This window comes from Homarus americanus, unplaced genomic scaffold, assembly GCF_018991925.1.
Source record: "Homarus americanus isolate GMGI-L3 unplaced genomic scaffold, GMGI_Hamer_2.0 scaffold54443, whole genome shotgun sequence".
NCBI lineage: Eukaryota > Metazoa > Arthropoda > Malacostraca > Decapoda > Nephropidae > Homarus > Homarus americanus.
In genome coordinates this window covers 3331183-3355196 of record NW_024750852.1, presented here as the reverse complement: position 1 = coordinate 3355196, position 24014 = coordinate 3331183, and the positions used below count along the sequence as shown (strand labels likewise).

At 41.6% G+C, this 24014-nt stretch overlaps 1 protein-coding gene across 1 annotated transcript in view; it reads left to right on the top strand.

Moving 5' to 3' along the window:
• LOC121854415 overlaps positions 1-24014 on the top strand; it is a 34469-nt gene that overhangs the window by 1835 nt on the left and 8620 nt on the right. Inside the window, exons 2-4 of the mRNA XM_042349085.1 lie at positions 14383-14473; positions 21069-21181; positions 22998-23057. Coding sequence (XP_042205019.1) covers positions 21070-21181; positions 22998-23057 — 172 coding nt within the window. The 5' untranslated portion in view covers positions 14383-14473; position 21069. The remainder of the gene's footprint in view (positions 1-14382; positions 14474-21068; positions 21182-22997; positions 23058-24014) is intronic.

Sequence of the window (24014 nt, the reverse complement as noted above, 5' to 3'; positions counted from 1 at the left end):
AAACCTCATTAGCAATGTCGAGGTAGGGAACGAACTTGCAAACAGCAATCACAAAGAAATTAGGTTCCAGTTAGATTTTCAGGGCAGACGTAAGGAAAATTCCATTAAGTACCAGATTTCAGAAAGGCAAACTTTGACAGTTTAAAGAGGCACTTGGGAGAGGGGGTGTGGCGCTTGGTCGTGATCCTGACAGATGACTCCGACCTGATAACGACATCTGAGATTGCCGAGTTCCACGACAATTTAAATAATGAGTTACTTAATGCACAAAGGCAGAACATACCATACAAAAAACTCAGATCAGACAACAATGACCCTAAATGGATAAATAATTATTTAAAGAACATCATTGGCCAAAGGAAGGCTATAGGTAGAAGGATAAAGCGTGGCGAAATTTACCTCCAGGATTATTATAAGATATTGGTGAGTAGGGTTAAAACCGAGATAAGGAAAGCCAAGAGCAATAATGAGGTAAGGATAGCAAGGGAGGCGAAGACAAACCCCAAAGGATTCTACCAAATGTATCAAACTAAAACACGAGAAAAGATTGGACCAATACTGTCAGATACCGGCGAGCTCACTGATAACGACGGAGAAATGAGCAATAATTTGAATAAATATTTTTCAACAGTTTTCACCACCGAAAATTTAAACATGATACCCGAGGCACCGACTCTATTCAGAGATAGTGAAGAAAACAAATTAAGCGAGATAGTAGTGACTAGTAACGATATTAGTAAGCAAATAGACAAACTAAAGCCTAATAAGTCACCTGGTCCCGATGAGATATTTGCCAGAGTATTAAAGGAATGTAAGGAAGAGCTTAGTATGCCCTTAGCAAAGTTGTTTAACATGTACTTAAAACAGGTGTATTACCAGAATCCTGGAGGATAGCGAATGTAATACCGATTTTCAAGAAGGGGGATAGATCACTAACCTCTAACTACCGCCCAATCAGTCTAACATCAATAGTAGGCAAATTACTGGAAGCAATCATTTCAAACTCTATTCGAAATCACCTGGAGAAGCTCCGATTGATCAATGATTCCCAGCATGGCTTCACAAGCGGACGTTCTTGTCTAACTAATCTATTAACATTCTTTTCATTAGTTTTCGAATCGGTGGACGAGGGGCACAATTATGATGTGGTATATCTCGACTTTAGCAAAGCCTTCGACAGAGTCCCCCACGAAAGACTAATTAGAAAGGCAGAAGCACATGGCATCAAAGGTGACATCCTTAAATGGATTAGGGCGTGGTTACAGGACAAGAAACAGCGAGTGAGCATTAACGGCACTAAGTCCCATTGGAGCAACGTCACAAGTGGAGTTCCCCAAGGCTCAGTGCTTGGACCATTATTATTTGTTATATACATAAACGACATAGATATCGGCATAGACAGCAACATAAGTAAATTTGCTGATGACACTAAAATAGGACGCGTTATTAAATCTGACGAGGACTCCGCAAAACTACAGGAAGATCTAAACAAATTTTTCGAATGGTCTGAAAAATGGCAGATGAAATTCAACGTGGACAAATGTAAAGTACTCAGTATAGGAGATGTAAACAGGGAAACCAGATACCAGATGAACAACGATGCCATAGAGAAATCCGACTGCGAGAGAGATTTAGGAGTAATGATAAGTAGGAACCTTAAGCCAAGTAAACAATGTGTTTTTGCTCATAACAAGGCTAATAAAGTACTTGGGTTCATACAAAGGGGTGTTAGTTACAAGACTAGCGAGGTCATCCTAAAACTGTATCTTGCGCTTGTGAGACCACACCTGGATTACACAGTTCAGTTCTGGTCACCGTATTACAGAATGGATATAGAATCATTGGAAAGAATTCAGAGGAGAATGACAAGACTAATCCCGGGCATTAGGAACCTTGAGTATAGAGACAGGTTAAAGCATCTTAATTTGCACTCCTTCGAGAGACTTAGAGCGAGGGGCGAACTGATAGAGGTGTATAAGTGGAAGTCAGGGTTAAACAAAGGGGACATTACAAAGGTACTCAAACTGTCCAACCAGGAGCGAACTCGTAACAATGGTTTTAAATTAGACAGATTTAGATTTCGGTGTGAAATAGGTAAACACTGGTTTGGAAACAGAGTAGTGGATGAATGGAACAAGTTACCAAATATCATCATTAACTCAAATACGCTGGATAGCTTCAAACAAAGGTTGGATGCTTATATGAGCAATAGGGGTTGGGTATAAACGGGACTGCCCAGTATGGGTCAATAGGCCCGCTGCAGTTTCCTCCATTCTTATGTTCTTATGTTCTTATGAACGATAGGGGTTGGGTGTAAAGGGGACTGCCCAGTATGGACCAATAGGCCCGCTGCAGTTTCGTCCATTCTTATGTGATATCCATTAGGGTCAGTTTGCAAGATGCAAGAGTTAACGCAGCTACAATGCACAGGTATGCGACAGAAACTCCATTGTTTTATTCAGTGATTAGCCGGTGCACATCTTTTTTTTTTTCGCGCCAGGGAATATATATTTTTTATTAAATTCAATTCGCAGTTTACCCCATGCAGTTTAATGGTATGTTAGCAGTAATTCAACCCATCCTTGTGACTGTTACAAGTGCAGTATAACATTGCGCGCGCGCGTACACACACGCACACAGTATATTAAAGTTAAATTATTAGGTGTTAAAATTAGGTTAGGAAGGGTAAGCTAAGGTCGATTACACAAGTTACATTGTATTACCCTAAATAAGTACTACTATATACTGTATGTATACCATATACAATGTTAAATGACCACGGATAAATTAATATTAATTCACTCATAATTGAATATAGAATCGGCTTATATATGTAATATTATGTTAATGTTAGTGTACCGTATATTTTTTCACATGAATTAGTGGACACATCGATAACGTCCAACAGAAGTTACGTTTACTATTGTGTAGAACCGAATGCACTTGTGTAGAGCTTTGCATTCATTCAGCTGTGTGTTATTATAAACTCCAAGGGTAAATTACTAACAATTACTGAACGCGAGATGACGTGGGCACTAACTTTGACAGGTGTTCCGACCGATGCATCATGAGAGCTGTGTAGCCTCGTGAGAAGCAAAATTTCAGAATACATTTGTACACTATTCTGTGTACCTTTACTGCTTTTGCAAACTCAAGTGTGGACTCTTTTTAACTTTGTATCTTAGCAGGTGTGGTATGTCAGTGGGTAGCCAAGTAGGTTGACTTGGATTTGTAGAGAACCTTTTTGGCGTCTACTTTCATTGTCTCCTAATAATACAAATCTAGTTTTGTGGTAGTGTTTACAGTAGCCTATGTCACCATCCCTGCAGATACAGTACGTAACGCATTTCATTAATGAGAATTATACAAGTCACTATTCAACTCTGGGTGTGGTGGACCTAGAATAGTCACCGGAGTTTTGTGATGGTCTACGTCATATTTGGATGACAGCACGGAATACTGTATACAATAGCATTTTAGGTTTAGTTGGTTTTTGTTTCCTTCCTTGTAGTTTTTGTTTTTCATGATGGACCAGGAGAGGTACTGGTGGGGATGTACGGTACTGTGAGTTTGACATGCACAGGAGAGGTTTGCCTGGTACACAATGGAATTTTCGAATCAAACAAGGATGTATGCCACTTTGAGATAAGAAAGGCATAGCGTATCTTTATGAGGTCTTGCTATCCTTTACAAATTATACCTAAACTGGGTAAGGTTAAGTGAGGTTGGTATTAATGCTATTCTTTTATAGTTCACGATGGTATTATCTACACTGGTCTGAATATTGGAATAAAGGGAAATACTTGGATATAAATATTATCGCCAATTTGGAATTATCCCAATTTAGTGTGACGCCAGACACACACACACACACATACATACATAAAATAATTGCCCTTCGCGTAACGAGGATGGCCGGCCCAAGGGCCACCTAGGCGTGAATTTGTTTAAGGTGTAGAAGCTGTCGCCAACACAACAACCTCGCTCTGAGTTAACGAGTTGCATAACCCAGTGTCAAGGAATAGTTCGAGATGACTGGACAACTTGCCAACTGCACTGGCTAACCATTGTCCCGGAATACGATCCACAAATCGATTAACATCCAGGTTCCCAATTACTGCTGGGTAGACAGAGGCAAATGGCGTAAAGAAACTTGCCCATAGTTTCACTCTGCCAGGGGATCAAACCCTGGTCCGCTCGCTTGCGAGGCGAGCATGCTGACCCTTACACCATAGGTCGCCACGACACACAAACGATGATGGAGTGGCACAGGTGGCGACTGTATACGCGAGCAGCACCTGTGCATACTGTATATTCATACTTCAAAGAAAATTAGTGTGGTGTATGTGTATATATATATGTGTGTGTGTGTGTGTGTGTGTGTGTGGGGCAGATCGAGCGCAACACTACACTCACATTTAATGCCACAATATCCTGCCCACTGGGCTCTGTTGTACACACCCACCTAACCTCAACTCACCTAGCCTAACCTACTCTGTACTCGTTCTTGCGCTATTGCTCAGGATACGTGTATGGTGTGCACAATAAACTAGCCTGTCTGTGGTAAAATTCAATTCACATTTCATTTCCCCTTCAGACGGTCTCTGGGGGTGTAGGAGGGAGAGGGAGGAAGGGAAGGTGTACTGTATGTCGGAGAGACGTGGGTGAAGAAGTTTTATCACCTTGTTTATATAGTAGCCTATTACTTTTGTATGTATGCTGATTAACGTTATAATGCTGTATATCTTTTGTATGTATACAAATTATGTGACATGAATACTGTAGCAAAATGAAGGTCTTATAATTATGATAACTGCTGCTCAGTCATATATACAGTACAACAAGCCTCAGTCACATCACACACACACAGTCAAACACACACACACACACACACACAGAGCGATAGGATAGTGGGTATGTAATTTGCAGGTGTAGCCGAGTAGTATTCAGTGTCTCAGAAAACTCGTAAATCAATACTTGTTAGAAGGGGGAGGGGAGAGGTGAGAGGAAGAAGGGTGAGGGGAAGTGGAGAGGGATGAGGGGAAGGGAGTGAAGGGGTGAGGAGGAGAGGAGGAGGAGGGATGAGGGGAGGGGAGTGAAGGGGTGAGGAGGAAGAGGGATGAGGGGAAGGGAGTGAAGGGGTGAGGAGGAGAGGAGGAGGAGGGATGAGGGGAGGGGAGTGAAGGGGAGCAAGTATGTACGAACCTTAGGTGTAATGGATTGGCGGTAAATCATTGTATACTGAGAGGGTTGAGTTATCGTACTTGGGGAATCAAATTATCGTACTCAGGGGATAGAGTTATCGTACATAGGGGGTCGAGTTATCATATTCAGGGGATCGAGTTATCGTTCTCAGGAGGTAGAGTTATCGTACTCGGGGTCGAGTTATCATATTCAGGGGATCGAGTTATCGTACTCGGATCGAGTTATTGTACTCAGGGGGTCGAGTCATCGTACTGAAGGAGGTTAAATTGTAGTTAAGGGATTGATTCATTCTAAGGCGTGTGTGTGTGTGTGTGGGTGGTAGTTGTCAATACTGTACGGCCCCACCCTAGCCTGCTCGACGACTTGTACTGGGACACGTGCTTGTGGTGAATGACACTACCACCACGCTCTGGATAACTAATTGCCAGGTATGATAAACACTCTGGATAACTCTCAGGTGGTGTGCCTAGGTGTAATTAATTGGAAATAATACAGATTCACACACAAGCCATCTCTCTATATAGGTGAATACGTTTACAGTATATTAGACAACGATGATATTTTATCCATCTTTTAATTTGCCAACTAATCCATTAGTATGAAGGGCATTGGGTTATTATGGGGATTATTGAACTAAAGTGTAATAAATTTGAGAGGTCAGGTCAGGTCAAGTTATGAGAGGAATAACGGTGGTAATGAAGTCCACGTCATAAACCCTGTTATTATTATTTATACTCCAACCACAACTATATGGTATATTCTTTCGGTGTAGATAAAATACACAAACAGGTACATATACACATAAGAATCCGGGAAACTGCAATGGGCTTATTGGCCCATACTGGACAATCTGGATGCCCTGCGCATTTCATCCCAAATAAGTTGCTCATTAACTATCGCGATTAGGTCTAAATATTACTCCTATGATTAATTTTCCCTACCATTGGTTAATTACATCCAAAATGTTTTTGTATTTAGTTAAATTTTTATTTCCTTATTGACTTCACACGTCAGATTATCCTTGACATACAGTAGATTGCTAACCCCCGTCCTTTCCTAATCTGCCTATTGGTATGGAATAATTTGTAACCTTTAATTTGGTATTCGACAGGTAACTTACGTGAGTCTAAGTTTGTCCACGTTTCGGTGAATGCCATTATCTGTATATCGAATTTTTCGGGACATACCAATGCCCTGATTTCATCCATTTTATTTCTCATACTTCTACTGTTTGCATATTAGACATTTAAGTTAGTCATGTTCTGAGTCCTCTCTTTGTCGCATTTAGGTTTTAACTCCCTGCCTAATTTAGCTTTGTCATCATTCGTAGCACTATTTCTCTTTAGCCTTTCATTTTGTTTTCCCGCTCCCACTGCATGCCGGTACACTTATAAATGGTGTACAGTGCACTAACTATGTATACACACTTATCAGTATAAGCAACTCTCTCTCTCTCTCTCTCTCAACGTGACCTCACAGAAGATGGAGAAAGTTTTGTGTGTGTATGTGTGTTCTGGGCAACCACACCTTGTAACGTCATCCTTATGCAGTCGAAAACACAATCATAATCACAAATCAAAACAAAAACAAGCTATACAACCTCTTATGGTCGCTGCATGGAAATCAGATCCCTTCTGGATACTGGCACAAATGAGCATCCTGAAAGAAGAACCGCCCTTGTGGTAAAAGAGCTGGCTTGGTATAACATCGACATAGCAGCCATTAGTGAGTCCCAGTTCCCAGACAAGGGTCGACTCACAGAACGGGGGTCTGGCTATACCTTCTTCTGGAAAGGCAAGCCTGCTGCGGAAAGAAACCGCACTTATGGAGTTGGCTTTGCCATTCGCTAATGCCTCCTACATAGGCTAACTGAAATGCCTGTTGGGACCAATGAGTGCCTGATGACGCTCCGAGTCCCACTGAATCACTCACGTCATGCTTTCTTCGTCAGTGCATATGCCCCAACAGTGGAAACAGAGGATGACATCAAGAAGGCATTTTATGCTGTAATGATTGTTTGTCAGACCAAACCTTGCAGCCCAGAGAAGAACAGCACATACTGTATAGCAGTGACCGGAAGCGCAGGTGTACATCCTCGTAAGTTGACCCACCCTTCGTAATTGAAAGTGAGATTAAGACCTGACCCAGCAGAGGTCACGGTCACAATGAAACAGTTCTTACCGCTGCGTGATTAGTCAAACCGGCGTCATAACCATGTTAACTCAAGAAACAACACTCCAGCCCGCACCTGATAAAACACAGATGTCTCGACACACCCAGATTAGTGTTAGTTAGTGACGACATCTGCTGCCCTGACATCGCCAATATAAGGGGCCGACAGCTCCTTCCCAGAGACACAAAGGGAGAGACAGAACTCGGAGGCACATGGAGTCACACTCGTCACAAGTTGAGGTTGGGAGGGGGACTTCCTTCCCCAGCACGGAATCCCCAGCTAGCAGAGTCTCCCACGGGGGATAGAGTCCAGCACCCGCCAGGACCACTCTCTTCAGCAGCACCTGCAGACAGATCCCCCAGTCGCTGGGCCTCCCTCACGTCACACGTGAGTCATTGTCAGAGTGATCCATAGGGTGAGTTACTTATGGTGGGAAGTGTATCCATTTCATGTTTGTGTCCTAGAGTCATTGTCTAGTAACTTCAATATATTTATCTGTTAATGTGTCCATGTCATTCAGTTAATTAATAAATAGCTGTACTTAGAATTGGTGTTTAGAAGTTTCCCCTACGAATATAATACCAAGTTAAATAATTAATCGGCCACTCTACCAACTTTCCTCACTTTACAATCCTACAACTATAAATTCTTACTTCACCCTCATTTTAACGCCGACCTTGACAGATGGCTAACCTCTATCCCCAGAGAAGATAAGGTTGTGCTCCTAGGTTACTTCAATGGCAGTTAGCAGAGATGCTGATATATGGCAGGGAATCATAAGGAAAAATAGACTAGGCAAATGTAATCTCAATGGCCTACTCCTCCTCAGCAAGTGTGCTGCACACAACCTCACTATTATCAATCCCTTGTTTAGGCAGGCCGACAAGTTCAAGGATTCGCGGCAACACCCACGATCCAAACACTGGCACATGATTGACTACATCATAGTCAGAGAAAGAGGTCACCGAGATGTCCTCATTACCTAAGCCATGCGTGGCTCAGACCACTGTGACACCAATAATCGGCTCGTCAGAGCTAAACTCTCACTTCACGTCGCACTGAAACGGCAAAGGCAACAAGCCTCCAGAAGAGGTTTTAACACTAAGCGTCTGGAGGATCCAGCAGTAGCACATGATTTCAGAGAGCAGCTCAAACATGGGCTGATAAACAACCCAACAACAAACAACCCAAATCCCAGTGCTGAATGGGGTATTCTCGACACTGTCAGGACAAAACCCTGCAGAGAGACCCTCGGTCAGATCAAAAGAATACACTCGCTGTTTCCTGTCCTGTAACCACGCCCTAATCCATTTAAGGATGTTACCTTTGATGCCATGAGCTTCTACCTTTCTAATTAGTCTTTCGTGGGGGACTCTGTCGAAGGCTTTGCTAAAGTCGAGATATACCACATCATAATTGTGCCCCTCGTCCACCGATTCGAAAACTGATGAAAAGAATGTTAATAGATTAGTTATACAAGAACGTCCGCTTGTGAAGCCATGCTGGGAATCATTGATCAATCTGTGCTTCTCCAGGTGATTTCGAATAGAGTTTGAAATGATTGCTTCCAGTAATTTGCCTACTATTGATGTTAGACTGATTGGGCGGTAGTTAGAGGATAGTGATCTATCCCCCTTCTTGAAAATCGGTATTACATTCGCTATCCTCCAGGATTCTGGTACTACACCTGTTTTTAAGGACATGTTAAACAACTTTGCTAAGGGCATACTAAGCTCTTCCTTACATTCCTTTAATACTCTGGCAAATATCTCATCGGGACCAGGTGACTTATTAGGCTTTAATTTGTCTATTTGCTTACTAACATCATTACTAGTCACTACTATCTCGCTTAATTTGTTTTCTTCACTATCTCTGAATAGAGTCGGTGCCTCGGGTATCATGTTTAAATTTTCGGTGGTGAAAACTGTTGAAAAATATTTATTCAAATTATTGCTCATTTCTCCGTCGTTATCAGTGAGCTCGCCGGTATCTGACCGTATTGGTCCAATCTTTTCTCGTGTTTTAGTTTGATACATTTGGTAGAATCCTTTGGGGTTTGTCTTCGCCTCCCTTGCTATCCTTACCTCATTATTCCTCTTGGCTTTCCTTATTTCGGTTTTAACCCTACTCACCAATATCTTATAATAATCCTGGAGGTAAATTTCGCCACGCTTTATCCTTCTACCTATAGCCTTCCTTTGGCCAATGATGTTCTTTAAATAATTATTTATCCATTTAGGGTCATTGTTGTCTGATCTGAGTTTTTTGTATGGTATGTTCTGCCTCTGTGCATTAAGTAACTCATTATTTAAATTGACGTGAAACTCAGCAGTCTCAGATGTCATTATCAGGTCTGAGTCATCTGTCAGGTTCACTGCCAAGCGCGACACCCCCTCTCTCAGCTGCCTCTTTAAACTGTCAAAGTTTGCCCTTCTGAAATCTGGTACTTTAGTGGAATTTTCCTTACGTCTGCCCTGAAAATCTAACTGGAATCGAATTTCTTTGTGATCGCTGTTTGCAAGTTCGTTCCCTACCTCGACATTGCTAATGAGGTTTTCTCTGTTCGACAGAACTAAATCGAGTATATTATTACCCCGTGTGGGTTCGGTTATATGTTGACTTAGGAAACAGCCCTGGATCGTCTCGAGAAAATCCTCTGATTCTGAGTTACCCGTAAGGTCAGTCCAATCTATTTGGCCAAGGTTAAAGTCACCTACTATACAGACTTTGTTGTGTATGGAAGCCCTGCGCATTTCATCCCAGATAAGTCGCTCATTGACTCTATCAAGATTGGGAGTCTATATATTACTCCTGTGATTAATTTTTCCCTACCGTCGCTTAATTCTATCCAAATTGTTTCTATATTCCGCTCAGTTTTTATTTTCTTATTTATTTCACACTTCAGATTATCCCAAACATAGATTGCTACTCCGCCTCCTTTCCTGGTTTGCCTATCGGTATGGAACAATTTGTAACCCGCAATTTGTTATTCGACCGGCAACTCACGTGAGTCTAGGTTGATCCATGTTTCAGTGAATGCTATTATATCGCTTTTTTCGGTACATACCAAGGCCCTAATATCATCCATTTTGTTTCTCATACTTCTACTGTTCGCGTAGTAGACATTTAAGTTAGTCGTGTTCAGAGTCCTCCCTTTACCGCGTTTAGTTTTAAACTCCCTGTTTAATTTAGTTTTGTCATCATTCCTAACACTATTTCCCTGTAATCTTTTACTTTGTTTACCCCCCTCCCACTGCAGTTTCGCCCACCACCGTGCCCATATGTTCCCCTAGCAGTTTAAAGACTTCGATATCCTTTGAACTGCCCCCTCTAGAGACTCAGCCAGGGTTGCCACCCCATCCCGAGACAGGTGCACCCCATCCCTAGCATAAAGGTCCCTTCTGTCGTAGAAGTTGTCCCAGTTGTCAATGAATGGGACTGATATTGACTTGCAATATCTGTCAAGACGGTCGTTGACACCAACCGCCCTTGACAACCATTCACTGCCAACTCTTCTTCTAGGCAGGACACCGCATATGATAGGGATCCCTCCCTTAGACCTAATACGATCTATAGCTGCCTTGAACTTATCAAGAAGCTCCTCGCTCCTACACCGGCCAATATCATTGCCTCCTGCACTGAGGCAGATAATGGGTTTATTCCCATTACCAGACAAGATATTGTCCATCCTGTCAATTATATCCCCCACCCCAGCTCCTGGCAAACACACCCTCATCCTATTTTTGTTTTTACCACAAAAGGCCCTGTCCATGTACCTTACCTGTGAGTCACCAACAATTAAAGTTTTTATACCTTCCTTGTCATCCCTATCCCTAACTGTACTAACGTCCAATTCGTCTATCAAGGGACTGAACGGGTTGGTACACTTAGCTGTTGTTGTCGTTGTTGTCGTTTCCTTGGTGTACTTCTTCACCACCAGCTTCGTCTTCCCACTACTCACAACCTTCCACTCGCTTGAGTTTTCGTCAGACACTGGCTCCCCTTTTAACCTCGCCAGCTCTTCCTTTAATTTCAGGTTCTCCAACGTGACCCTCTCAATTTCTTCCTTGGCCCTCGCCAATTCTTCCATGGACCACTCCAGTTTGGTCAACAAACTCACATACCCAAGACCGCACATAGCACTGGCCATATCTGATAATTATCCCTCGGGAGCTAACCCTGCCGTGACCTTTCCCCTAGTGAGGTCAGAACCCCGACTCATTAGTGTACAGATTTAAGAGAGATTGTGAGACAGAAATAGTGTAGAGTGAGTCAACAGGCACAGACTAGACAAGAGAGAAACAAACACGAATACAGACACACCAGAGAAAAGTGTTTAGTATTGATAACAGCTTAGATAGTTAACCTTTAAGCTGCGCCGAGTATAAAGTCCGGTAAGAAAAACTTGTTTACATGGTTACTCATCTTTGAAACGCTTGAAATTTTTACTTCAACTTGGGTATGTGTGTTTTTTTTTATCAATTGTTTCACGTTACTCTGATTTTTTCCCCAGAGAGAATTAATATCCTTATAATACAACAAGTTATGGCAGAGATTGATGCTCCTTGCTTCCTCCCTCATTCTCTTGTATTCTGAATTAAAGCCTAGTCTCATCCTGTATACCAAGTAACAACAGTTAAGTCTCAAGGACAAGGTCACGTGATGGATAATGTCATTGGAGCTTGGAAACTTCGTGTTTTCTTCTTTCCTTGTGGTTATCAGCATATACCTGGACCACGCGCATCTACAGTGATTTACTTGCATATATATATATATATATATATATATATATATATATATATATATATATATATATATATATATATATATATATATATATATATATAAAATGATTCTTATATACTTTGCTTGGTGACTGGAGACAGGGCTACCAACTCTCCCTCAATGATTCTTTTTTTTACGATAGAACTCTGGAGTTGGCAATAATAACCCCTCCGGGTATCATGTCTCGCCACTAACCTCTTGTCCCTCCTAATGTACTGTGTGTATTATACCTCCTGTCGCCCTCCCTCATGTATATACCTCCTGTCGCCCTCCCTCATGTATATACCTCCTGTCGCCCTCCCTCATGTATATACCTCCTGTCGCCCTCCTCCATGTATATACCTCCTGTCGCCCTCCCTCATGTATATACCTCCTGTCGCCCTCCCTCATGTATATACCTCTCCACTCATGTATATACCTCCTGTCGCCCTCCCTCATGTATATACCTCCTGTCGCCCTCCCTCATGTATATACCTCCTGTCGCCCTCCCTCATGTATATACCTCCTGTCGCCCTCCCTCATGTATATACCTATGTATATACCTCCTGTCGCCCTCCCTCATGTATATACCTCCTGTCGCCCTCCCTCATGTATATACCTCCTGTCGCCCCTCATGTAATGATTGAATATCAGACCAAAGCTCACAGCCCAGAATTACATCACATATAACAGCATATAACTAATCTATTAACATTCTTTTCATCAGTTTTCGAATCGGTGGACGAGGGGCACAATTATGATGTGGTATATCTCGACTTTAACAAAGCCTTCGACAGAGTCCCTCACGAAAGACTAATTAGAAAGGCAGAAGCACATGGCATCAAAGGTGACATCCTTAAATGGATTAGGGCGTGGTTACAGGACAGGAAACAGCGAGTGAGCATTAACTGCACTAGGTCCCATTGGAGCAACGTCACAAGTGGAGTTCCCCAAGGCTCAGTACTTGGACCATTATTATTTATTATATACATAAACGACATAGATATCGGCATAGACAGCAACATAAGTAAATTTGCTGATGACACTAAAATAGGGCGTGTTATTAAATCTGACGAGGACTCGGCAAAACTACAGGAAGATCTAAAAAAAATTTTCGAATGGTCTGAAAAATGGCAGATGAAATTCAACGTCGACAAATGTAAAGTACTCAGTATAGGAGATGTAAACAGGGAAACCAGATACCAGATGAACAACGATGCCTTAGAGAAATCCGACTGCGAGAGAGATTTAGGAGTAATGATAAGTAGGAACCTTAAACCAAGTAAACAATGTGTTTTTGCTCGTAACAAGGCTAATAAAGTACTTGGGTTTATACAAAGGAGTGTTAGTTACAAGACTAGCGAGGTCATCCTAAAACTGTATCTTGCTCTTGTGAGACCACACCTGGACTACGCAGTTCAGTTCTGGTCACCTTATTACAGAATGGATATAGAATCCTTGGAAAGAATTCAGAGGAGAATGACAAGACTAATCCCGGGCATTAGGAACCTTGAGTATAGAGACAGGCTAAAGCATCTTAATTTGCACTCCCTCGAGAGACGTAGAGCGAGGGGCGACCTGATAGAGGTGTATAAGTGGAAGGCAGGGCTAAACAAAGGGGACATTACAAAGGTACTCAAACTATCCAACCAGGAGCGAACTCGTAACAATGGTTTTAAATTAGATAAATTTAGATTTAGGCGTGAAATAGGTAAACACTGGTTTGGAAACAGAGCAGTGGATGAATGGAACAAGTTACCAAATATCATCATTAACTCGAATACGCTGAATAGCTTCAAACATAGGTTGGATGCTTATATGAGCAATAGGGTGTTGGGTGTAAACGGGACTGCCCAGTATGTGCCAATAGGCCCGCTGCAGTTTCCTCCATTCTTACGTTCTTATGTTCTTAAGTACACTACAGACCTCGTGGTACCACCACCTACCAGGTTGACACACCCCAAGACCCTAGGGACGTGACCTCGCCGGCTAATTACTTGAATTTGCGGGTGACCTCACCTGACCAAGACACCTGGGCATGACCACACCTGAACACGCTGTCCAGATCTAACCAGTTTAGTGATCATTGGTTAGAGGTTAAAAGCCGGCTGGGCCGACCCCATATAAAGGCCCTACAAACCCGTCCACGTTGATTCTGATACGGCATCATTCAGAGACGTTGGTCATTAAGAGGTCAGTCTGTCCACTCGCACAGAGTCACGCTCGACCCCTCCCACCAGGTCGGGGGGGAGACTTCACGACGCCCCCAGCTAAGCAGTCCCGCATACGAGAGCCCAGCCAACACCCACTGGGCCTACGTCAGGTGTACAGGTGAGTCACGTGAGAGAGACGTAGAGCGAGGGGCGACCTGATAGAGGTGTATAAATGGAAGTCAGGGCTAAACAAAGTGGACATTACAAAGGTACTCAAACTATCCAACCAGGAGCGAACTCGTAACAATGGTTTTAAATTAGACAAATTTAGATTTAGGCGCGAAATAGGTGAACACTGGTTTGGAAACAGAGTAGTGGATGAATGGAACAAGTTACCAAATATCATCATTAACTCGAATACGATGAATAGCTTCAAACATAGGTTGGATGCTTATATGAGCAATAGGGGTTGGGTGTAAACGGGACTGCCCAGTATGGGCCAATAGGCCCGCTGCAGTTTCCTCCATCCTTATGTTCTTATGTTCTTATGTCATTGTCAGAGCAATCTCTAGGGTGAGTTACTTAATGTGGGAAGTGTTTCATTCATAATGTGTCCGAGAGTCAGTGTCGAGTAACGTAAAGCATAATGTGTTAGTACCCCGGTTCAGTTCTGGTGCCCTTATTATAGAATGGATATAAATTCATTAGAGTCCGTGCAGCGAAGAATGACGAAAATGATTCTGGGACTTAGAAACCTTCCACATCAGGATAGGTTAAAGAAAGTTGGATAAGTTTAGGTTTAGGAGGGAGATAGGAAGAAACTGGTTCACAAATAGGGTGGTGGACGAGTGGAACAAGCTTAGCAACTTTGTAGTAAGTGCTGGAACTCTGGAAAGTTTCAAAAGGAGGCTAGATAGATTCATGGATGATAGAGAGTGGTAGTAACTCTCGACAGGAGCTGCCATGCACAGGCCAACCGGCCTGTTGCAGACTCCTTATTTTCTTATGTTCTTATGTTCTTAAGCGTGTTGACGCTGAGTAAATAACACCCAAGCGGCCACGCTACCAGACTCTTCTTATCTTTACATTCCTACTCTCTATACTTCCTATATTGTAATCTTCTCATTGTATGTCTCATTATACTCATGTACATACCTCCTGCCGTTGCTTATTTATTTTTTTTAGATTTGCCCAGCGAGGGGCTAGTTTATTGGGCACCCCCTTGCATCCTGTACAAGACGAAGTGCAAAAATGTTTACAGCGCCCAACAGGGAAGAATGCGGAGTTCATGCTCGTCTTCTTAACTCATGCATTTAAGGGCCATGGATTATGTCGACAAGTTACATATAGTGACAGGATGAGTGTGTGTGGGGGGGGGGGGTTCCCGATACAATACACCAGCTTATGGCAAAGCGTGACAAGCCCCTAATAAGTCAAGTGCCAGCCGGAGCCTGTCTGGAGGACGAGGAATATTTGGTTCGGAGGAAGGGTGTTGGTAACGGCTGTGTTGCTGTTTTATATTCAGACGTACAGCTCCTTGTAAATGAAGTGTCCTGGGCGTAATAAAGATAAGTGTCTCCTAGGTTATGCCAACTGATTATTAATTACATACCTTTACGCTGTCTGATGAGTTAAGTTAGGTTAGGTTATGGATAAATTAGGTTAGGTTATAGTAGGTTTGGTTATGGTAGATTAGGTTATGGTAGATTAGGTTATGGTAGGTTAGGTTATGGATAAGTTAGGTTATGGTAGGTTGGGTTAAATTAGCGTTTGGGTGGTTATAATCCGGGTGAAATAAACTAGAGGAGGTCCAATCTTCAGGTGATCCGTATTCAGTACAGTTTACACACGCTGCTGGTCTTGGCTTACAGTGGATGACAACATAAGTTGAGTCCAGATTATCATTAAATTCACCCCATTATATTTTGATGACAAAATAGACGTTTTTATTATGCTTCAGCTTGAGTCGGTCAGGTAGGTCAAGTGTTAGTTTTAAAATTGCGAGGAATGTTGATCTTACACAGAAACCTTTAAGATCGTTACATGACCCTTGTCTGAAAGCCCTATTGTAGATGTTGGGAAAGGACGTATGTACCCAGAAGCTGCTATAACCCCCACCCCCGTCCCCTCCACACACACACATATACATACTGTCTCCCTGTACAACACAAGGGGCGTGAAATACCAGCTTAAGGAGTAGGACGAACCTCAACACCGCGAGCCAACTCCACCTTTTCCACACCACACCATTAATACACACTTCTACCATCCTCTTGCAAGAAAAAAAAAGTGAACGACGTGGAGTATATGGGATCACAAACATCTTCAATACATCAGCAGGAAATTAGTGTTGAAAAATGAATAACGGAAAAACACAGACAACAACATGTATATGTCGAAGCGTAGGGTGGTCCTCCCCGCGAGTTTTCTTGACACTTTTCCCCTATAAGTAAACACCTAATAATAGAAAGGTTATATATATATATATATATATATATATATATATATATCTTTGCACACATATAAAATTTGTTCATTCAATGTAAAAAGAGCCACAATATTGAGAAATACCATAAACCGGAAGCTGTATGAACCGTGTCCTTGTCCGGATGCGAGGTTGTACGCCAGGCAGTGGGGGACATCTGGCCGCCCGCGCCCTCCTGTCATGGAATGTCGTACAGCTTCCACACTATTAACTGTAACCTGAAATACAGTCCATGTGTGTGTGTTCATGTATTTGGATAACATAAATTCAGATTTAATTGGAGTACCGAGAACAAAATCCGTAAATGGATGTCTGCCACGTTACATAATGGGTTCTCCCGGATCCAGGTAGAGAAGTCCCGTAACGCATATATGACACTCAAGTGTACCAGTTGTAGCAGGTGTATTGTGTTGCTGGTGTGTTACAAGCATGGATTAATGTTGTAGCAGGTGTGCTGTGTCGCAGGTGTGTTGTTGGCGTGGTTTAGTTGTGTAGTAGGTGTGTAGTGTTAGGTGAGATCTATAGTAGTGGTGTAACATGTTGTGGTGTAGCAGGTATAGTTTGTAGTGTAGCTGGTGTGGTTTGTGGTGTAGCAGGTGTGGTGACTGGTGTAGCAGATGTGGTGACTGGTGTAGCAGATGTGGTGACTGGTGTAGCAGGTGTGGTGACTGTAGTGGTGTAGCAGGTGTGGTATAATGTTGTAGCAGGTGTGGTGACTGGTGTAGCAGGTGTGGTGACCGGTATAGCAGGTGTGGTGACTGGTACTAGCAGGTGTGGTGTGGTGACTGGTGTAGCAGGTGTGGAGTGGTGACTGTGTAGGTGGTGACTGGTATAGCAGGTGTGGTGTGGTGACTGGTGTAGCAGGTGTGGAGTGGTGACTGGTGTAGGTGTGGTGTAGTGGTGTAGCAGGTGTGGTGTGGTATAGCAGGTGTGGTGTGGTAGTGGTGTGGTGTAGCAGGTGTGGTGTAGCAGGTGTGGTGTGGTGGTGTGGCAAGTGGTGTAGTAGTGTAGCAGGTGTGGTGTAGTGGTGTAGCAGGTGTGGTGTAGTGTAAGAGGTGTGGTGTGGTGACTGGTGTAGCAGGTGTGGTGTAGTGGTGTAGCAAGTGTGGTGTAGTGGTGTAGCAGGTGTGGTGTAGTGGTGTAGCAGGTGTGGTGTAATGGTTTAGTAGGTGTGGTGTAGCAGGTGTGGTGTAATGGTGTAGTAGGTGTGGTGTAGTGGTGTAGCAGGTGTGGTGTAATGGTGTAGTAGGTGTGGTGTAGTGGTGTAGCAGGTGTGGTGTAATGGTGTAGTAGGTGTGGTGTAGGTGTAGCAGGTGTGGTGTAATGGTGTAGGTGTAGTAGGTGTGGTGTAGTGGTGTAGCAGGTGTGGTGTAATGGTGTAGCAGGTGTGTAATGGTGTAGTAGGTGTGGTGTAGTGGTGTAGCAGGTGTGGTGTAATGGTGTAGTAGGTGTGGTGTAGTGGTGTAGCAGGTGTGGTGTAATGGTGTAGTAGGTGTGGTGTAGTGGTGTAGCAGGTGTGGTGTAGTGGTGTAGCAGGTGTGGTGTAGTGGTGTGTGAGAAGAGTCGCTGTAGTGGGGTTGGCTGCTGTCGGTTGCGAGGGTATTGATTCCGCCTCTCTCTCTCTCTCTCTGTCTGTCTCTCTCTCTCTGTCTGTCTCTCTCTCTCTGTCTGTCTCGTCTTTTGTGTCTGTCTATCTATGGATGTTTTTCTCTGTTGTCTGTCTTGTGTCTGTTTTATCTCTCGTATTATGTCTGTCTGTCTCTGCTTCCCCTCTGTCTGTCACCGGTCTGCCTCACTTTGTCTATACGTGTCTGTCTGTATTTCTGTATATTTTCTTTGTGTCTGGCTGTCTCTGTCTACGCAATCTGTGTGTCTCTCTCCCTCTCCCATTGTCTATCTGTCTCCCCATAATTTGTTTGATTGTCCTTTTCTCGGTGTCACACACACACACACACACACACACACACACACACACACACACACACACACACACACACACACACACACACACACAGTACAACAGTTTTGTTTCATTTCCTCACTCAGATAAGATTAGGACGACTCTAATTTATCTTACCTACCTCACCAACTACAACACGGCCATAGCTGTTCACTGTATACACCAGTTATTGTCAATATTAAGTTATAACAGTTTGAGGTTAGGTTAGGTTAGATGAGGTTGTGTTAGGTTAGGTTGTGTTAAGTTAGGTTAGGTTGTGTTAGGAGTAAAGATGAATTCCCTGTGCAAGATGAAAAATTTCCCCTATCAAAAATGAAAAATTCCCTGGCCAAGATAAAAAAAATTCCTTGACTTTCCCCCTTGACCATGAGATAGATATGTCAGGTGAACTAAGGTTAATTATCAGTTAATTCACTCGTTGTTCCCGTACAATTATAGGTAACCTTCACTTGTTTATCAGTTATTTATTTTACTATATATGCTGATCATTAAGACTGGATGTTTGATGACTGATTCAGCTGACCAGCTCCACGGGCCATCTTTTCCCTGGGACGAAACCCTGGTTTATTTCTGATCTGGTAACTGTGGCATAAATCTGAAAATAATACATTGACCTGGTAACTTTGTAATAATAATAATAATAATAATAATATAATGATTTATTGTCCATAGTAACTCATGTTCTCTTACCTTTCTTTACTCCTTGACAATCGAAAAAAATAACATAGTACCAGATTTTTTTGTTACCGTCGCTGTTACCGGAAACCCACCAAGTGAATTATCGTATCCCATTAACTTATTTTATGGAATTATCTTGAAATAGATGCGAATATTTATTTTAAAAATCCAGTATATTTATATATCGATTAAACAAATACAGACTCACTTTGGTCGCACTGCTTACCTGACTTAATCCCCCTTAGCTTATTAGAGCTGTTCGTCTTTACATTTATTTGTTGTCTTTTATAAAGTAGAAAGTACTGTATTACCGGCCTGAAAACTTAATGAATGGTTCAGAACAAAACATAGCAGCATGCAATACTAACAGTGGTTTAACCTTCGAGACAAGAGCAACACTAATATACTGTACAACTCGGAGTTAACACTACTTGATGAATAAGGGTGAAATTTAACGTGTATTTCGTCATCTTTTAAAAGGTTATTCAGTGTAGAAGTAGACATTCTGAACATGTTTAACCCTTGACTTCGAAGACAGTTCTTCATTCGAAAAGATGACACCCACCCTGAACCTCAGGTGACGTTCGGGTAGTTGGTTTACTTTAGGTGTTCCCATTAATGTTCATGTGGGAAGGTTTTTTTAAGTTAAGGTGAGTGACGTCTCCTGGATATGTCTATAAAATAACTATAACTTGTATCGTGACTTTACTCTTACCGCGGCACACGGAACTGCTCAGGACCACAAAACAATGACAGGCACATTCTTTAGTAATAATAATAACAGCTTCTTTAGCCTAATTTTTCTCGCCTTGTATTCTTTGATGGCAATTGTACATTTTTTACTCCAGAACAATATTATATATTGATCTGTGTGCGTGTTTTACAAGTTTATCACAAATATTTAATAAATTCATCTAGTTATTTTGTGTGTAATACTAATACCACTACTACTACTAATACTATTACTATTACTACTACTACTACTAATACTAATACTATTACTATTATTACTACTAATACTAATAATAATAATAATAATAAAAATAATAATAATTAAAGGTTTATTGGAAAAGTTCAGCAGTCCGAAGGCTGAAAATAGACATAGGGTAGTTGGGTCGTTTAACAAAGGTTTCATTACAAAAAGGGGATTATGTTGATATCCCGGTGGTAAGGATGGGCCAAGGAGAGGGACTTGGGGAATGGGCCAACTTTGGCCAAGGCAGCTGCCGCAGCAGGAACAGCGTCTGATAGCTCGAATTTAGGGAAAAATGGCGCAGGAAAAAATGGCAATAGGAAAATGTGGCACCGAATAAAGGCATAATCATCAGACTAGGAAAAAACGTCACATTAATTTTTATTAACATGTTTTCGCAAAAAATTTATTACCTAACCCAATCTAACCTATGCACGCCGTAGCTTAGCTCGTTTGTGGTTCGTGAACTCTCAGTTAAATTTGTTGAGCTATTTTTTCCTAGTATGAAAATACTGCTTATTTTTCCAGTACCATTTTCACCTGTCCCATATTATCCTGTGCCATTTCTTCCGGTGCCATTTTTTCCGAGTACCGATAGCTCTTGACCCACCGGTGGACAAGGATGTAGTGTGTGTGTGAGAGAGCGCGGTGTTATCTAAAGGATTTTCACCCAACAGGATGGCTGGTGTGGTGTCTGGGCGGGTGGCGCTGCAGCTTATGGTGGCTGTTGTTATTGCTGTTGTCGTCACCACCTTTGCGCTCTTCACCTTCGACATCTCGCCAAGTTTCAGTAAGTAAATAATAATAATAATTTAAAAATTTTGACGCCTTTTCCCACTCTGATGATGGATTTGGCTGGGACCAATACACAAACAGATTACACCCTTCATTCTTCAGCATTCATTCACTGTAATAAGTTTGTCTTGCTTAGCTACCGTTTCCACGACAAATTCCCGAATACTATTGATTTTAATAATGATACTAATAAGAGTGATATTAGTAATAGTAATAAGAATAATATCAGTAGAAATAATAATAGTCGTAGTAGTAACCCAACAATAATAAGAAATAATAGTAATTATGATAATAGTTGTAATAATGGTGATAATGATACTAATAATAGTGTGTGTGTGTAACCTTTTATTTTACTTTTCACGTGCACGATGGATTGATAAGTTTGAGCAGTATTTGTTTCACTTATTTATCATTCTTTATTGACTTGCAGGGCATTTGGTGGTCATAAGAGTAAATATGTAGATAGTTTACCATTATGGGAAAATATGGACATCTGTACTTTTTGTTATTAAGAGGGGATTTTCATTTAAAAACTTCGTTAATTGTTAGATAATTTTGTTATTGAACTACAGTAATTACCGGGAGACTAATTTAATTTACGAAGTGCATTACAAACGGGCGTGGTCAGTTATAGCCAATGGTGCAGTAAATTATCTTCCATTTTCTGTTTCACCAACCATCGCGTATTAGCGTTTCTTTTAGTTTGCAATATCTCTTCATCTTTTAATAAAAATTTTCCACGTTTTATTTGTGTTCTAAAAATTACACATACTGTAATGTACGGGCCCGGTGACGTTGAAGGTACTTTGTGGAGGATTGTGCACGTGCAATAGGTGTGGCCTTAAGTGCTCGTGTTGACAGGAGAAGATGCCAGACATTGCCACTTGGTACTGAGCTATACACACATCTCGGAGTAGATTTAATTAGGTTGTCCAGGTGTGTAACTTTGTCCCTTATAGTGTGTTATATTAATGTCTTTTGTTGGTCATCATTCATCTCTTAGTCACGTAAATTGTCTCATCGTTTCACTTCACTTCCATTTTTATTCTGATCACATTACTTTTTTTATACATTTCCTATTGGTAAACAGGTGTATTTCCCAAGACCTTTTTGAACAAATTTGATTACTCATTAATTAAATGGCCATCCGGGTCATGGTCACACAGTAGGTGCCGCTGCAGCTGTCGCGTGGGGAGACATATAACACTAGATAAGATGTTCTTTCGTTCCCAAGCCGATGGGAACTTTTCTCTCTACTCGTTTCTAAGCATATTAAAGAGTATTGTCCGCACACACATACATATATAACTGAGATGAACACTTGTTTACGATTACAAATCCTAAGGTGACCATGCTATTGTTCTCAAATTTGTCAACCTGGTTAAAAAAATTCCACCTTCAAAATTATACGTATAATTTCAACTACTGCTCCAAATTAATTTACTTCTATCTGGGTAATTACTCTAGCAGTGGCTTGAAATTTACATACAGTATGATATAATGAATAAAAAAACTTTTGGATGAAATAATGAATGATTGTGAGCGAAGGCGTGAATCCTTCGTGGCTTAATGAGATTTCACTCATTATTTTTATAATTATCATTATTATTATTATAATTATTATTATTATTATTACTTGTTATTTATTATTATTATTATTATTATTTTTTATTACTTATTATTTCTTATTATTATTATTAATCCTTTTCACAATAGTAGTAGTACTAGGAGAATTAAGAAGTAAATCATTCACATAGCTCGTCTCACACACACATATATTACTGTTCATAATGCCAATGTTACTCTTGCAGCAGGGATTCAGAACAAAATTGAACTTTTGGAGGACACGGTGAGGCGGAGTGTATTGAATGGTAAGTAGGGTGCGCGTGTGTGTGCGTGTGTTTGTGTGTTTTGGGTGCGTTTGGCGGAGATTGTGTATTTAGGATTCTGCTACAGTATGCATGCCCAGATATTGTAAACTGCGAGAATTAGCTAAATAAAAATCTTCTGTTTATATTTGTAAAGTATTTCCACGTTTTTCGTTTGTAGTATATATTGTTACTTAAGATGATGATATTGTTGTTATTACACTATTACACCATTCAAGAACTTACAAGTACATATTATTAAGAAAACTAGGTAGAGTACTGGAATAATAGAAAAGGCAGATATTTCATTTATCAAATTATCGGTCAAAGATAACAGGTCGAGTCAGGCGATGTCCGTGTCTGTCGCCCGCCTTGGCTCAGGCGCTGCTAGTGTTAGTTATAACATTTTTACTGCGCTTCAACAACTAAGTCTATGTGTGTTGGTAGAAGTTCCCCAACACCCGGAGTGGATAGGAACGGTCGATAATGTTTACGCAGCCGTGTCGTAACCCACCACAGGGAAGAGCGGCATCTCTTCAAATTAGTCTTGACTGTTGTGATCCCGTTATGCAAAGTTGTTTCATACTAGTTTTTATTTTCAAGTCCAACACCAGTTGTCAGTGAATCCACAGATCTTTGATGCCGCTTGCTACAGCTTCCCTTCTCAGGTGACATGTCCAAAAATTCTGACAGCCGCCATTAGACGCTCTCTCACCTTCCACCATCATCAACCACTTGCTTGTCAGTCAGCTACCACATAAATTATAAACTCCAGCACTAGCGCCGCTCTTCCCTGTGGTGGGTTACGACACGGCTGCGAAAACACTATCGACCGTTCCTATCCACTCCGGGTGTTGGGGAACTTCTACCAACACACATAGACTTAGTTGTTGAAGCGCAGTAAAAATGTTATAACTAACACTAGCAGCGCCTGAGCCAAGGCGGGCGACAGACACGGAC